The sequence below is a fragment of the Pleurodeles waltl genome, chromosome 11 (genome assembly GCF_031143425.1).
Source record: "Pleurodeles waltl isolate 20211129_DDA chromosome 11, aPleWal1.hap1.20221129, whole genome shotgun sequence".
NCBI classification, from domain to species: Eukaryota; Metazoa; Chordata; class Amphibia; order Caudata; family Salamandridae; genus Pleurodeles; species Pleurodeles waltl.
In genome coordinates this window covers 97988518-98006123 of record NC_090450.1, presented here as the reverse complement: position 1 = coordinate 98006123, position 17606 = coordinate 97988518, and the positions used below count along the sequence as shown (strand labels likewise).

Here is a 17606-nt window from a genome sequence, read left to right as displayed (position 1 = left end):
CACTGATTGATAGTGTGCACTGTTTTGTTGGTATTTAGGTGTGCGTGGTTAGAACAACATTTTAAGTGTTATGATTCAAAGTGGTTTGTGTGAGTTAGTGCGGGAGTAAAATCAGCCTCATGTAGGTTACATGTATACAGGAGAACTAAGATCTTAAGATTAGCAAATGCAGTCCTGCACTCAACCTCCAACTCAGTAACTGATCCCATGTGTGGGGTGAACCATTGTCCCAGTCCAAAAAAAGGGCAAAAGATACGTCAGCCATCACCCAGGCTCTATATTTCATTAAGGTACTTTTCAAAACTTATGGCTAGCTGATGCTCAACCGTTATTGAAGGATGGACTGGGGAATATGGGATTATACTGCTTCTTCAGGCAGGATGCACCAATGTGGTAGGAACTATTGGCTAAATCCTGGTTATGATGGAACCTGGTAAGTTAAATGTATATAGAGAAGAGCATGAGGGTAATGCATTTAGAGACATAAAAATAGCATTTAGTTTTGTACATGTGCTATGATTATTTAGATGTCCAATTTAACTGAAAAGGAGGATAAGAGTGAAAAAGCAGAGCACACACATAGGTTTAGAAGTAGTGCTCGCTTAAAGTTATCTAGGACACTGGGCTGAAGAGTAGGGTGGCGCTATGTCTCTATTTTGCAGGAGTCTCTAGAAAGGAGTATAAATTAAACTACTGATGTATTGACGGGAGGATTTATGATTTCAGATAAGAAAACACTCAAGATGTGATTAACCCTAATGAAGTCCATCCAGGATGGAACAAGATGGCTTGGCTGGATTGTGATGTTTGAAGAACATTAACAAAATCAAACTGAACACTGTATTATGGCTCTTGCCTCATGATGGACTTAGGAAGAGTGAGTTTGTTCACTGGATTGAATTGCGTACAGAATTGAATCAACTGTGGAAAAGAAAATTATTTTAGTACTCTTAATGTTATGATTTTTTATTCAGAAGAGTAAGGTGATCCTGTATTGAAGACTAAAAAGTGTAATATGGGACAAGAGTGTGAAGGCATGAAAGTGTGACGTACCACCAGATGCGTAGAGATTGGTGTGGACAAAGTGGGCAATTACCATGTCCCCCACATTCCAAAGTACACCTGGGGGTGTTAACATGAAATTCAGTATTAGTTTTCTTCAAGGGGCTTGAATTAGTAAAACTTAGATGAAAAAACTGAAACTTGTTAAGAACAGAGGTTACCAAATTATTTCTTTCCCAGGGCCCCAAAAGTTCTTAAGAGGACACTGTAATGGCCAGAGTTGCTAACTTCAAACCTAGGTTTGAGTTTGGCGTTGGCTCAACATCCTGTGATTTTAGGAAATTGCTTAATCTCACTGTCCCTAAATAAAATGCACAGTGCAGTCTAGTGCTAATGCGAATAGATGAAGGAGCCATCCTTTGGCGGCATTGTAAGACAATTCAGAGCCCATAACTGGAATTTTATAGACGTAAACCTTAATCTCCATAGAGGTAAATACATTTAAAGCCTTGCTAGTATAGGAGGCACTTTGGGGGATCTACAGGAATATTAGTCATCAGGATGGAACCCATCATTTTTATTTATCTGCAAAGTGATTTAAGATGCTGTCATTTCATTCTTATTATGCTTGTTTACATTTTGAATGTGTGAGGTTTAAGAATCACACATCCTAGTTATCTTTGTATACCAAGAATGGTGCATACAGTTACCAAATGGCCCAAGATGATCTCTTGGATGGACTTTTGCAGGCTGTCAGGTCATCATCCTGTATTTTAATAATTGTATCATAAAGAACTGCTCTCTTTTTTTGAGAGGTTTTCTTTTATTTTGGACCACCACCTTCATGTGTTTCCCCTCATGTTTTAATCTTAGGGGAAGGATGGTTTAAGATAATTCTATCAGCTGCAGAAGACAGACAGAAAACTCTAATTATAATACAACACCATTACCTGATAGAGATTCTGTCAAAAACATTATCAAAGAATGACTTAACAGACTTGTTGGACTTTTGCTTATGCAGGGTCATCCCCAGTCTTTTTGCCTCCTGCCTCCTATTTTTTCCTGACCTGTTGCTGTTGGCTTTTTAACTCTGAGCACTTTACCACTGCTAACCAGTGCCAAAGTGCATATGCTATCCGTGTAAATTGTATGTAATTGGTTTATCCATGATTGGCATATTTGATTTACTAGTAAGTCCCTAGTAAGGTGCACTAGAGGTGCCAGGGCCTGTAAATCAAATGCTACTAGTGGGCCTGCAGCACTGGTTGTGCCACCCACATAAGTAGCTCTGTAATCATGTCTGAGACCTGCCACTGCAGTGTCTGTGTGTGTATTTTTACACTGTAAATTCGACTTGGCAAGTGTACCCACTTGCCAGGCCTAAACCTTCCCTTTTCTTACATGTAAGGCACCCCTAAGGTAGGCGCTAGGTAGCCCCAAGGGCAGGGTGCAGTGTATGGATAAGGTAGGACATATAGTAATGTGGTTTATATGTCCTGACAGTGAAAAACTGCCAACTTCGTTTTTCACTGTTGCAAGGCCTGTCTCTCTCATAGGATAATATGGGGGCTACCTTTAAGTATGATTAAAGTGTAGATTCCCCTAGAGAGTAGATGGACATGTGGAGTTTGGGGTCCCTGAACTCACAATTTAAAAATACATCTTTTAGTAAAGTTGATTTTAAGATTGTGCGTTTGAAAATGCCACTTTTAGAAAGTGAGTATTTTTCTTGCTTAAACCATTCTGTGACTCTGCCGTGTTTGTGGATTCCCTGTCTGGGTCAGTTTGACATTTGGGTTGTTTTTCACCTCGCACCAGACAGTGACACAAAGGGAGCTGGGGTGTAACCTGCATTTCCTGATTAGCCATCTCTGCTAGGAGGGAGGGGTGGAGTGGTCACTCTCATCTGAAAGGACTGTGCCTGCCTCTGACAATGCAGACTCCAACACCCTGGTGTGTGTCTGAGGCCTTGCCTGGGCAAGGCAGGATTTCACAAGTAGGTGTGAGTCCCCTTTGAAGAAAGGTGACTTCAAAGACTAAAATGGGTATAAGAAGGGCACCCAAATCTACAGACTTTAGAAACACTTCTGGAACCAAGAGGAACCTCTGCCTGGAGAAGAGCTGATAGCTGAGGAAGAAGTGCTGCCCTGCCTGTGACTGTGCTTTGTGGAGCTTTCCTGCAGTGCTGCTTCTGCCAGAGGGCAAAGACTGGACTTTGTGTGCCTTCCATCTTGTGAAGAAATCTCCAAGGGCTTGATTTAGAGCTTGCCTCCTGTTGTTTGAAGTCTCAGGGACAGCAAAGACTTCTCTCTGCCAGCACCTGGAGTCTCTGGAGAGACTCCTGCTCTGATAAGTGGTGCCCTATCCAGTCCCTGGGCCCTTGAAAGGAAAGCTGGTGGAATCCAAGGAAATCGACTTCGGACGACTTCGGACCGACGGCGCTGCTGAATCCGGTAACGCCGCCTGCACCTGACGCCGTGACCTTCGCTGGAACGCGACGCTCTTCGCAGGCCCGACGCCGCAGCAGCCCTGCTGAAGTCCGCGACTCCGTGGAAGTCGCCGCACCACGTCGTGACCGATGCCGCTCGAAGTGCACGGATTCAACGTTTCGCACAGACGCCGCAATTCCCGACTTCACGCATCAGCTTGTTTTCACTCTTCACCAAAGGTACTGTACTTGGGGGTCTACACGACTCCGTGTCCGGCGCCGCTGGTGTCGGCTTGTTGGGAACGACTCCGTCACGACGCCGTGTTAACATCTCATCGAAGCATTTTTGTTTCTAAGCGCTATTTTTGAGTTTAATCTTTAAAAATTCATAACTTGACTTGTGTATGTCGGATTTTTGTCGTTTTATTCTTGTTTTGTTTAGATAAATATTTCCTATTTTTCTAAACTGGTGTTGTGTCATTTTGTAGCGTTTTCATTAAGTTACTGTGTGTGTTGGTACAAATACTTTACACCTAGCACTCTGAGGTTAAGCCTACTGCTCTGCCAAGCTACCAAGGGGGTAAGCAGGGGTTAGCTGAGGGTGATTCTCTTTTACCCTGACTAGAGTGAGGGTCCTTGCTTGAACAGGGGGTAACCTGACTGTCAACCAAAGACCCAATTTCTAACATTGGTGATCAGCGGTTGGGATTTGGACTTGTATTTGTACTTGACATACAGTGATTAAGTGTACACTACTGTTTGAGGTCAGACCACTACGTGACCACATACTACTTGTTTGGTGATCTTTCGCTTTTTCTCTTAAGGACTCCTTTTTGTTCTACTTCCATGATTTTGCTGATCCCTTGACGGATTCTTTTTACTTCATTGGGAACTTATTTTCTGCCTTTGGAACTTTGCACTTGTGACCATCATGTCTCATTCTGGAGATGCAACAGCTGGAGCTGTGTTTGAAATAGAGAAACTGAAGGAGTACTCAGTTGCTCAATTGAAACAGTTCCTTAAAGATCTTGACTGTCCCACTGAGAGCTCCACCAGGGAGGGGGAGCAGCAAAAGGCACAGAGGGCCTGGGTGACAGTCAAGGAGGCTGGAGGGCACACAGAGGAGGAGGATGTGGGTGGGGAAGTGCAGAGGATACACAGTGGTGTAGTGGAGGTACCTGTTATGCCTGGGGGGAGGGTCCCCAGGAGGGTAGCAGGGTGTCACCCAAGGGTCTGTCTCCTGAAGAGTTACAGGACAGACAGGCAGAGAGGGCTCGCCTGTTGAAGTTCAAGGAGTTGAGGATGCATAGGGAGAAGGGGTTGGAAGAAAGGAGGAGGGACTTAGAGATCAAAAAGAGGATTTGGGCTTATGAGCTCAAAATGAAGGAGCTGGAAGTCATAAGGGCTGAGTCCAGCTGGAATGGTGGCAGCAACAATTTTATATCCAGTGCTGCTGAAGAAGTGCACATGCCCAGAGATGTGGTGCCCTACTTGAAGGAGGGAGTTAACACACGCCAGGAGGTTCAGGGGTATGAGGTAGCTCCAGTGATGCACAGGGTCCCTGAGGTGGATTGGGGAACTGGCATGGGGAGTCATATTCCTACTGGTGGGAGGGACACTCTACTGACTCTAGGTGAGAGTGACAGGGAGCGGGGTTCCCCCCAGGTAGAAGTCCTGGTTATGGAGTGTGAAGACATCCCAGAAGAGTGTGGGTTGAGTGTCAGAGACAGTCAGGTACTGTCTCACCAGTCTCAGGAGGGTGATGTGGGGTGCTTTTTCAAAGCAGAGTCACTGGATGGTTGGGTGAAGGGTACTTTGGTTCATTCCTGTGAGGGGCTGAGTGATGTAATTGCTGGAGAACATATGGCTAGTCCTTATTTTCCAGAGCTACGCCAACACCAGGTGGAGTGTGAGTTCTCTGACCCCAGGGAGCTTACAATGGAGGCAGACCTCTTGGTGAGTACCAGAGAGTCTGAAGAGGCATTTGGGGGTGCTCCTGAGAGGAGTGGTCTAGGTAGTTCCCAACCAGGTGAGGTAGGGAAGGATTGTAGTGTCCCAGGTAGGTCCCAGTGTAGTGGGATGGGTGAGGGACCCCATGTCCAGTCTCAGAGGAGAGGGAATGGGGATGGGTTGAGGCCCAAGGTGCCCAAGATCCGGTCCCAGGTCCTGGAGGGTTCCATGAGGGAACACCAGGAGGGAAGCCTAGCCTGTACCATAGGGCCATCTGTTGAGGGAGACCCCACAGTGTCAGGAGAACTTGGGGGGGCAGCTGTAGCCAGCGTCCCACCAGGTCAGGTGTCTGGCAGTACCACTCCTAGTGAGGGGGTGCAGAAGTCCAGACAGAGGGTTGAGAGGGGGTTGCAGACCCCAGTGGAGAACCTGGAGGGGTCAGCTCTGAGAGCAGGGCCCCCCAGGAATGACCTTGGTGAGACCATTTCTGGGTTGGGGGGAATCCAGACTCTGTCAGATGGGCAGAAGTCAGGGGACCTGCACCAGCCCGACTCTTGTGTGGCCCTTGGGGACAGTGTGTCCCTTGAGGGGGGTAAGTGTGCCCCCCTGGAAGTCCTGGTGTGCCAGGCAATGGTTCAACTGCAGGGTGATGACTCTGGGTTGGATGACCAGGTTCAGAGGGTAAACTCTGACCTGGTGGGGGGTAGGTATGCCCCCCAGAAAGTCTGGGGTTGCCAGGGGGTGGTCCAGTCTGTGGGTACAGACACTGGACTTGAGGATCAGGTTCAGGGTGTGTCCCCTGACCTGGGGGAAGGGGCTACTGCTAACAGTGCCCATCCCATGTTGTCTTCTGAGGGGGGCCACTCCTAGTTGGGGTGTGCAGGACCCCAGAAGGGAGGGCAGGGGGAGGGAAGCCTCACCCCTGGCCCTGGTCCTACCTGAAGGTACAGACCCAAGGTTGGCAGACCAGTTGCATGTTAACAGCCCTGCACTGGTGGAAAAATTGTGCAGGACTGCTTCTACAAGCACCCTGACAGTTTTTAACTCTGGGGGTGCCGCTTCTGCAGGGAGGGTACAGAGCCCCAGAGGGGAGGACCAGGGTCAGGTTGTCATCCCTGACCTGGTGGAAGAGAGAGTGGTCAAAGGGTGCCAGACACCTGGGGCTACCGCCCCCCACTTTCCGCAGTCACAGTGGTTGGAGAGGCCTGAGGTCGGGCTCTCATCCCTGACAGTTGTCCGGGGCCACCGTGGCTTGCTGTCCTGGTGGACAGAGTTGCCCCTAGGGAGGGGACGAGAGTCACACCCCGGGGGTGGAGTGGGCAACACCACTGTGTTGGCCCTGGTGGTACTATCTGCCCATTGGGATACATCTGTGAGCAAAGTAAAGTTAGGTGCTGTGCAGATGGTGTCTGCAGATGTGGAGAAGGGTTCCCCATGGGTTAGCTTAGTGGGCCCTGAGAGTATGGACAGAGGGATCCAACTGGAGTCAGGAAGGCGTAGAACTGGAACATGCCCCTGTTGTTGTGGGCCTGGGTCCTTGTTCTATCGCCCCAATCAGGGAAGTACATCAACGTATTGATTGTTCTCCCCTGGCTTTAGGCTGGTAGGGGGTCGTGTTGGACTTTTGCTTATGCAGGGTCATCCCCAGTCTTTTTGCCTCCTGCCTCCTATTTTTTTCTGACCTGTTGCTGTTGGCTTTTCAACTCTGAGCACTTTACCACTGCTAACCAGTGCCAAAGTGCATTTGCTCTCCGTGTAAATTGTATGTAATTGGTTTATCCATGATAGGCATATTTGATTTACTAGTAAGTCCCTAGTAAGGTGCACTAGAGGTGTCAGGGCCTGTAAATCAAATGCTACTAGTGGGCCTGCAGCACTGATTGTGCCACCCACATAAGTAGCTCTGTAATCATGTCTCAGACCTGCCACTGCAGTGTCTGTGTGTGTATTTTTACACTGTAAATTCGACTTGGCAAGTGTACCCACTTGCCAGGCCTAAACCTTCCCTTTTCTTACATGTAAGGCACCCCTAAGGTAGGTGCTAGGTAGCCCCAAGGGCAGGGTGCAGTGTATGGATAAGGTAGGACATATAGTAATGTGGTTTATATGTCCTGACAGTGAAAAACTGCCAACTTCGTTTTTCACTGTTGCAAGGCCTGTCTCTCTCATAGGATAATATGGGGGCTACCTTTAAATATGATTAAAGTGTAGATTCCCCTAGAGAGTAGATGGACATGTGGAGTTTGGGGTCCCTGAACTCACAATTTAAAAATACATCTTTTAGTAAAGTTGATTTTAAGATTGTGCGTTTGAAAATGCCACTTTTAGAAAGTGAGCATTTCCTTGCTTAAACCATTCTGTGGCTCTGCTTGTTTGTGGATTCCCTGTCTGGGTCAGTTTGACAGTTGGGTTGTGTTTCACCTCACACTAGACAGTGACACAAAGGGAGCTGGGGTGTAACCTGCATTTCCTGATTAGCCATCTCTGCTAGGAGGGAGAGGTGGAGTGGTCACTCTCATCTGGAAGGACTGTGCCTGCCTCTGACAATGCAGACTCCAACCCCCTGGTGTGTGTCTGAGGCCTTGCCTGGGCAAGGCAGGATTTCACAAGTAGGTGTGAGTCCCCTTTGAAGAAAGGTGACTTCAAAGACTAAAATGGGTATAAGAAGGGCACCCAAATCTACAGACTTTAGAAACACTTCTGGAACCAAGAGGAACCTCTGCCTGGAGAAGAGCTGATAGCTGAGGAAGGAGTGCTGCCCTGCCTGTGACTGTGCTTTGTGGAGCTTTCCTGCAGTGCTGCTTCTGCCAGAGTAAGAGGGCAAAGACTGGACTTTGTGTGCCTTCCATCTTGTGAAGAAATCTCCAAGGGCTTGATTTAGAGCTTGCCTCCTGTTGTTTGAAGTCTCAGGGACAGCAAAGACTTCTCTCTGCCAGCACCTGGAGTCTCTGGAGAGACTCCTGCTCTGACAAGTGGTGCCCTATCCAGTCCCTGGGCCCTTGAAAGGAAAGCTGGTGGAATCCACTTCGGATGACCTCGGACCGACGCCGCTGCTGAATCCGGTAACGCCGCCTGCACCTGATGCCGTGACCTTCGCTGGATCGCGACGCTCTTCGCAGGCCCGACGCCACAGCAGCCCTTCTGAAGTCCGCGACTCAGTGGAAGTCACCGCACCAAGTCGTGACCGATGCCGCTCGAAGTGCACGGATTCAACGTTTCGCACAGACGCCGCGATTCCCGACTTCGCGCATCGGCTTGTTTTCACTCTTCACCAAAGGTACTGTACTTGGGGGTCTACACGACTCCGTGTCCGGCGCCGCTGGTGTCGGCTTGTTGGGAACGACTCCGTCTCGACGCTGTGTTAACATCTCATCGAAGCATTTTTGTTTCTAAGCTCTATTTTTGAGTTTAATCTTTAAAAATTCATAACTTGACTTGTGTATGTCGGATTTTTGTCGTTTTGGTCTTCTTTTGTTTAGATAAATATTTCCTATTTTTCTAAACTGGTGTTGTGTCATTTTGTAGTGTTTTCATTAAGTTACTGTGTGTGTTGGTACAAATACTTTACACCTAGCACTCTGAGGTTAAGCCTACTGCTCTGCCAAGCTACCAAGGGAGTAAGCAGGGGTTAGCTGAGGGTGATTCTCTTTTACCCTGACTAGAGTGAGGGTCCTTGCTTGAACAGGGGGTAACCTGACTGTCAACCAAAGACCCAATTTCTAACAAGACTCAATAGGAGTAAGGAGGCGCAGTGCAGCCTACTCTAGGATCCTTTCAAAATCAAATATTTAAACATTCTGTTAGATTCAAAACACCCCATTACTCTGCACCAATGGGGAACATGCCCCAAATTGTGACAGCCCAAGAGGGTCAAGCTTCTGTTACTCATCTGTGGTATTTTGCAACTCAGCATCCAGCTTTGAAAACATGTTTTTTGTTTATACAAAAAATGACATTTGAATGAGCTGAGCATTTACCGTACATTAGTAAAGAAAATGGTCCTCCTACAGATATATGTCCGATGTAGTGTCTTGGTCCAATTTTGATGAGATGGGGAATCTGAAAACCAATAAAATATTTTGTGAAATATCAGTGTGAAAGATTTCTGACAGTGTCAAATGCAGCTTTGTTCCTTCAATAATTATATTCTTTTAATCACATATTTACCTCACAGAATAGTATTATGACAGCTCCAACTAGAGTTATCAATTCTCCAGTTAATCTCAAATAGTCTTCATTTGTTACATACGAGGCCTGAAAAAAAAGTAGTATAATATGATCAGTATGACAAACCCTGCTTAAGGCTTAATAATATACAATACCCCAATGAAACTAGATATTAGAGGTGAAAACTCCAGTCATGAATGTACATTTTCTAGAACGATTGCCCATTTGAAAAGCATAGAAAAGGCAAATTAATAATATGAAAGTTCAGCAGCAGTAAGTATTGATGAATAAAATGACACCAACAAGACAGGTTCTATCAGGAAGTAGAGCTGAAAACATTCTCCTTGACTAGACGTTTGTGAATGTTTGCAATGCAATAATGTAAACATTTTAGGTTGGCATGATCCTAATGTATTGTGAAAATAGAACATAATTTATAAAGACATATGTCATTTTTGCTCCTTCACGATACATATACAGCCAAAATCATTTCTGTTCATTCCTGGAGACTGTTCTTCCATATAGAATAGAAAACACACCATTGTAGAGAAGAATAATTGCTTCTCTTGATCGCACTGACTGACTGAAGGTATTATTTTACTAAGTAATTCTAATGAATCTATCATAACCACGGGAGAATGGACACAATCAATATCTAACACAATAGATTTCAAATGGAAGTATGAGGCTTGAGTTTAGGTCACACACAGATGCAAACTCTTTAATACCAAAACATAAAAAGTAAAAATGATTTTGAAAAATAATTTCTTAAAAGGTGTTATAGGTAAAAAATAAAAAAACATGAAATTAGCCAACCGTATATCCTTAATTTCAGCACCCATAAGGTCTGACATATGCAAGAATCAATTATACGAACGAAGGAACAATTGTTAGCCAGAAATAGACACATTTACACATTTATCAAAAAAGGTTTAAAAAAACTCAGAGAAAATTACAACGATTTAAGAGGTCAATTTTAGCCTCTATGAACTCAAAACTTTACTTCTGACCTCGTCCCAAATATGCTTCTTGCTAAGAAGTTTAGAAAAACAAGCTAGACCTTCCTACCATGTTGAGTGAAGTTATTGTAGAAGACATTGACAAGTTCCAATCCAGATGATTGTGTGCATTCTTCAGGAAAACAACAGCTAGAGGGAGGCTACTCAAGTATGAAGCCAGGAGAAACAAACCAAACTCAGAAGACTGCCTGGAAGATGATCCAAAGGCTGAGATATGTGTCAAAAGTTACTGATTCTGGCATATATATCACAAGTAATATTCCTCAATGATATAGAAGTAATGTTACACGGTTTTTATGTAGTGCAACGTCCACCACTTTCAATAGCACCCAAGAGATGAGTGGACAATACTAGCATAGTGATGGGTTGGCTCAAAGTAAGTCTGCGACCACAGGTGATCTGACCCACAATATTCAATTCAAGTCTATATTCTTCTATTCCTGGTTAGGCTGCGCAGGCTTGTCATATGAGCACAGACCTCTATTGTCATTTGATTTCTGGGTTGATGTGTTCGGCCTCCCAGTGTTGGCTAACTTCTGCTGGTGTATTATCAGCTCCAAATAAAGCAGTGATTTGGCTGTTCATAGAAATTACTGTCAACACCTGTGAAAATAGAAGAGGCCTGTCGATTTTCAGTGGGATGTGGTGTGCATGTCAGCATCATGAAACTCCACTATGTTAACCATATATGCATATGGTGATTTTTAGGTAGAACAGTAAAACTATTCAAAATAACACTAAAACAGATAAAACAGAGACAAAATAAAGCACAGATAAAGACAAACAATAAAAAAATGTATAGGATGTGAAAGTCAAGGAGCGCACGTACAGCTGAGATAGCAAAAAATAATTTATAACAAAATTAACAGGGACAAAGTAATGGGGAAAATGGACACAAAGTAAAATATGTAGTTTAAGGACACTGTTTATGTGGGATAAGCTCATGGGCTTTGTTTTCTTTAAATGATGCAGATTTCTTTATTTCAACATACAATTTCCGGAAGCCTGAATTTCAATGGCAATAAGTATTTTAATGCAAGTGGTCGATGGCCTACTTCAGCCAACGTCGTTTGTGTAGGAAACATGTAACTATCTCTGAACCATTAAACCTATAACCTCAAAGAAGTATTCTCAAACTGTCAAACGGATAGACGGATAGGCTCAATCCCTTTCCTCAGTTGAAAGATACCATCCTCTGTAATTGTGTTTCTCAGATCTCCCCCAACTTCAGAAACTTTTTCATTGTGCATTTATTTTAATGCTGGGAGAATGTCTCAGTGGGTAAACATTTGGAAATGATATCCAGAATTTCATGTAGGTCACTATTCTGAATCCCACTAAGGTCTTCAGTCCTTCTGAGGTTGGTAACATTAATACCATCCAATTGGCTAGTAGTAACACCTGCCCTTTACAGTGCCCAGGAATGGCAGAAGTGAGATTGAAAGTTCTATATAGAACAGGCTAATATTAGTGTTACAGCATTACCTGATAAAGATAAAAACTAACCTGGAAGCATGTTATTAGATATCATTCGGAAACAATGAATGTACAAGCAAAAAGACTGAGATATGCTACATGAAAATTGTGAAGGGCTTGACAGTGGCAACTGGGGCTGAGGCACAAGGGAAGGGTCAACCAGAACATGCTGAAATGATTGACCAATAAAGATGGATTCAGTGATTCTGGAACAATTTAAGATCAGAGGGGCAGGAACAAGTTTTCAGGTAAATGCTTAGTAATATGGTCTCCACTCAATTCCTGCACCTTTGTTTTGTTCTCCCATCTCCTCGGTTTCCTTCCTCTCATTATTAATTACCTGGATAACGGCTACTGTGTCAGTGTCGGACCATCTCAGTATTCTTTCAACCAGTAGCCACGCTTGTCTCTGGAGTGTCTCCTGGCACTCCCATGCATGGATATTTCCTGTGTTTGTTATCAGCATTTTCAATCGGAGCATTGGGTAAGCTTTTATATGTCAATAGTCTTCCTTGGTTTTCACAATCATAATCACACATACATATTTAGTCTTTGTGTGCATTACTAGACACACATACGTTTCTGAAATACCACAGCTGCTGCCTTTCTTTATCTGACAAGTGAGCATTATTCTGAATTTACCAGAGATAAAAACAGGACCTTTAGTGTTTTTTCTCTCTCACTTCAATACCCCTATTTCCCCTCACAAAATTGCATATATTTGAGTTTGTTCTTTTCTCTCCCTATAGATCTCTCCAGTTGTGGACTGGTGGATGCACATCAACACCCATACCCAAACCAATAGTAGTGAACTTCGTGGGATCATGACATGGTACTGCATTTTATATTGTGTGCCGTATCCTAGTTTTCAAATTAAGTAAGGATCTGGGAGAACCAACAAAGGTTTGCTAATGCAGATACTGCTTACTGGAAAAAACACTTACAATTGAACAATTGTGTTTTGCAGCCCTTGACATTCAACTTTTGCCAAATCCTAATCATAAAAGGGAAAAACCACAATCCTGTGGCTTAGAATTTCACTAGATTGTCTAGAGATCCCCATTGGGGACGAACCACCCGACACTGGCTTAGACCAGGATCTGGGAGGAATGGTGAAAAATGGCAGGTATGAGTTTGTACATTAAGTTTGGGGTGGTGCAGCCCCCTACTAATATTATCACATTTTACAGAAGTAAAATTTTAATGTGTTACATTTTCTGTTTTTTATATCTTCACTGCCTTTCCTAATGCATGTGGCACTGAAGGTACATTTGTCACAAATATACTTGCAGGATTTTAACTAAGTGATGGAAAGCATATGTAAAAAGGCATCTCTCTTCCCAGTTAGATAAAGTTTTCTTTGTTATGCATCTCATATCAATCTTTTGCCCTAGCTTCACATGCCTCAAGGCAGACATAAAAAATAATTCCATTGCTCTATTTCAACAGGCTAGATGTGGTTTTACTAGTGGGGTTGTTACTTGTTCTCCGTGTAACAAAGGATTTGAAGTCATTCTCTGGAGTAGAACAAGATCAAGAAGCCTCCAAAAGAGATCCCAGACAATGGACCACCACATTCGTCTAAGTCCACATTGATGGGACAGTCAAAGCTTTGCAAGCATCCAAAAGCCAGACATACCAGTCATTTGCCAGTATTTATCTTCATTATGGTTAAACTTAATCCCCCTGATGAACTCTTCTGTGATATTGCTAACAAAATGAATTTAAAATTGGGGTCCATAGGACTCTGTCTTAGTAGATGTTTACTTCTGTAGGAGAAGTCAATAACTTCACCTATGTTTGTTTAATGCTTTTGAGCAAAAAATAAATCAGCATGGAAAAAACCTGCTAACATCCAGAGAAAATGAGGCAACACTGAATATTGTCCTTTTCCAAGGTTGCCACTGGTGCAGTTGTGCATACTGCCCATAATGAGATCACAAAAAGTCAAATACCTCAAGATTTCATGGGCATAGAATACAAATATTCAGTGAAATAAACATCAACAAGACCCTAAATTTAAATATGGTTCTTACCAAATAAATAGGAGTAGCATATTAGATGCTTTTAATGTATGAACCTTCTCAGCATGCTACAACAGGCTAATGTTTAGAAGGGACGTGGATAATAAAGGAAAATAAAATCTATTAAAATATACACATTTAAAATGTCCTGCCAGCATTATCAGTGGGTAGGGAAACCACACCTGACTTCATCAATGAAACACAACAAGCTATTATTGATATTAAGCTAATTGATAGAATGCACCTGAAACACAGAATCTTATTTTGCATAACTTTCTATTTATCACAGAAACTGTGACAATAGTATGGAACCCATTATAATACTATATATTCCGAGGGGCAGTCCTGTAAATTTTCATATTTCTTTCATACAGCATAGCTTTCATTTGCCCCATTTACACTATCCCTTTCTTTTTTAAACGATAAAATAACTTAAAAACAAAATGTCAATAATAATCTCTGTTTCCATTAAAACACACCATTGTTTTGATATATTTATGGCAAATAAAAAATATATAAATCCCCAGAAAGATTAGATACAAAGACAATAAATAATGTTAAGGTGACCACCACATAGAGTGCATTTACTCACTGCAAGGGATTTGAGTTTCCTGATAGTCATGTTATCGCTTTTTTCTGGAGGCATTGGTTCCAATGGGCGGTACATGCTGCTGGTGGTAAATATCACAATGTACATAATGTAGCAGCACATCCACACAATGAAATTTTTGTACCCAAAAGATCTCCATTTCTCATTTAACAATTCCTTGACTGGAGTGACACTGAGAAGTTTCCGGACCTTTAAACAAGAAAAAAACATCATAATGCAGATTCAATATATGTAAGACAAAACGTTACAAAAAGTGGTGCAGTGAATTTCTTCCTCACCAGCTAAACACTTTGTTGTAAAAATGGCAGAAGGCTTTGTCACTTTCTAGCTCGGCATGAATGGCACAGTACTAATACGATGCTTAAAATCTTAGCTAGCAAAACTGACAATCTCCGCCTTACTATGGTAACTGCCCAGAGTTCCCCGTTTCCTTTTTTTGCTTGATTTATTTGGCACTCTAAGCCTAAAAAAGTATTGTTTTGACTTATACTGGGTGCTCCCTTGTGTCTCAAAGAAATGCGTGTGACAGTGGTTGTTTTTATTTATTCCAGGTTGGTTTGGAAGGTTTTTTACCAGGCCAATACTGTTTTAATGTGCCAGGAGCAGTAATAGTCTTTTGTAATTTTTTTCAGTTTGTGTGGATGGCACTGTGGTAATCCTATGCCCAAGAACTTTGCTAGAAAAACAAACATTTGAGGTTAGCAGGTTTAAAGGGTTGCTGGTGCTGAGGTTGCTCCATTTAAAGGAGCTTCTCTCCAGCCCAGAGTTCCCCAATCCCTTTTCTGCATAATATGCAATGTCGGCCGCATGGACCCCATTTCCCGGGGCGCGGAGTTAATATATTTTTTGTGTGCAGGGGGCTATTTGACCCCCCCTCCCTGAGCCGATCTCAGCCTGGGAGACCTCATTCCCTGGGTCCTGGCCATGTCACCTGGTGTCCCACAAGGCACCCAGTCACCATTGTTGGGGACCACAGGGGAGCCTAAAGGCCCATGTGGTCCCAGCCATCTCCCCACCTCCTGTGGGAGCCAGCATTGCTGTCACAGATAGGGAGCTGCTAAAGATGCAGCCCCCTCTCTGAGAGAGCAATGTTTCCTCTGTTTCCCTTCCCACTGTACACTGTAGGCAGGGAAACAGAGGAAACCTCTGCTCCCAGCAAGTGAGAGCGGTTCTGATTGACCTAGGTGGCTTTTTGGCCGTTGGGCCACCTCCCTCTTGGAGAGTGAGACTACAACATGGGCTAATCTTGGCCCCTGTGACCCCATCTCCAGGGGCCTAATGTATTTTATGAAGCGGGGGCATGCATACACCTTCCAGAGCCACTTAAGACCATATGAACCCCATCCCTTGGGAATGGCTCCACAGTGGTGTCCCAGGACATCCACCCCTGGGACACTGTTTTCTTGCCTGCAAGACTGGAGGCAGGAAAAGAATCTCGGCCCACCTGTTGAGAGCTTTAAAAATGGCCTCGCTGGGTGGAAGCAAACATTTGTTTCCCTGCCTATGCTCTTGTGGACATGGAAACTCAGTTTGATACTCCCAGCAGGAGTATGAAAAAACAGCTGCTCCCATGTGAAGGTGCAATGCTGGCTACCGATGCACCCAGAATGAGTATATGCGGGGATATGTCAGGGCCCCAGATGCCCTGAGGCTGCTCTCTCGTGACCCTAAACAAAGTCTGTCATTGAGGCCATGGCTGGGCATCATGGTATTGACCAAAAGTCTAGGGGGAAGGGATCCCTGAGACATTGTTGGCTCAGCAAGGGGGACCATGCACTGAACACCCCTTAAAAAAAAGAAAGGCACCAACAAAAGCGGTCCCTGAAACCTTTCGTGGCTTGGGAAAGATGAACACTACCCCCTCTTCTTAATTAAAAATAAAGGCCACAGGAAATGTGTTCCCTGGGGCATGTATTGGTATGAGGAGGAGGCTGTGAGTCCACTCCACTTAGTAAAAAGGAAAGGCCCTGCTGGATGCAGCCCTTGAGGTCCTAAAGGCTCTGGGGTGGGGGGGACACATGCGCCCCTCCCACGTAATTATAAAAAAAAGATGTCGCAGTGGGCACCAGCACAACAAAAGGAATAAGGAATGAGCAGCAGGAGCTTTTAATGAGCACCCCATAATACCCTGCAGGGGCTTTTTAGTTTATAATTGTTTGAGCTAAGTGGTGTCCCTAGAACAGGGAAGGGCACTCCAAGCCTTTTTTTTAATTTTGTGGGGGATCTGCTAGGAGTGTAGCAACCCCTCAATAGTCTCCTGGATCATTAAAACCATACCCCGGGAGAACTTACAATATTCTTTTAAAGCTCAAGCTGTGGGCTCTTCAGCCCTTTTGTGGTTGATTTTTGATTGCATTTTGTAGGCTGAAAAAAATTGAAAAGAAGACTCAGACATGTTGGTTTTATTTAAAATAAAAACAATATGTCTTGGAGTCTTTCTTTTAACATTTTTCAGCCCACAAAATGCAATATTAAAAATGTATTAAAAGAAAGAATCATAGACTTTCTTTAATTACCACCTCATTAAACATTTTTTAGTAGTCACTACTATTAAACATCACACTGTGTGAATTACTGAAATATATAAATATTGGTTATTTTTGGAGAAAGATGAGAGATCTGATATACATATATATGTGTGAAAATGCCAATCGGCTCACTTTTTATATTTTGGTGTTTTGACTATTTGACAAAGTTTTAAGTCTACCTGAGTTCAGCCAGGACCTGCAAGACCAGCCTCCTACTACGCATGCCAGAAGGCCATGCATGGTGTGGGATTGGCTGCTCACAAGGGTTTGTTGGCAGAGCCCTGCTGGCCTGCCAGGCCTTGTCACTGACCCCACACAGTGCATAGCGGGGCGTTGGCTTTACCGATGATGACAAGGTATTACTTTACATAACAAAAAAACCCTAGAAATTCACTGAAAAAA

The 17606-nt window shown here is 43.8% G+C and overlaps 1 protein-coding gene across 1 annotated transcript in view; it reads right to left on the bottom strand.

The window, feature by feature from the left end:
• LOC138265472 (transient receptor potential cation channel subfamily V member 6-like) overlaps positions 1 to 17606 on the bottom strand; it is a 223294-nt gene that overhangs the window by 72794 nt on the left and 132894 nt on the right. The window contains exons 10-12 of the mRNA XM_069213212.1: positions 14659 to 14865; positions 9548 to 9634; positions 9363 to 9439 (exon numbers count right to left, since the gene is read on the bottom strand). Of these exons, the coding sequence (XP_069069313.1) occupies positions 9363 to 9439; positions 9548 to 9634; positions 14659 to 14865 (371 nt within the window). The remainder of the gene's footprint in view (positions 1 to 9362; positions 9440 to 9547; positions 9635 to 14658; positions 14866 to 17606) is intronic.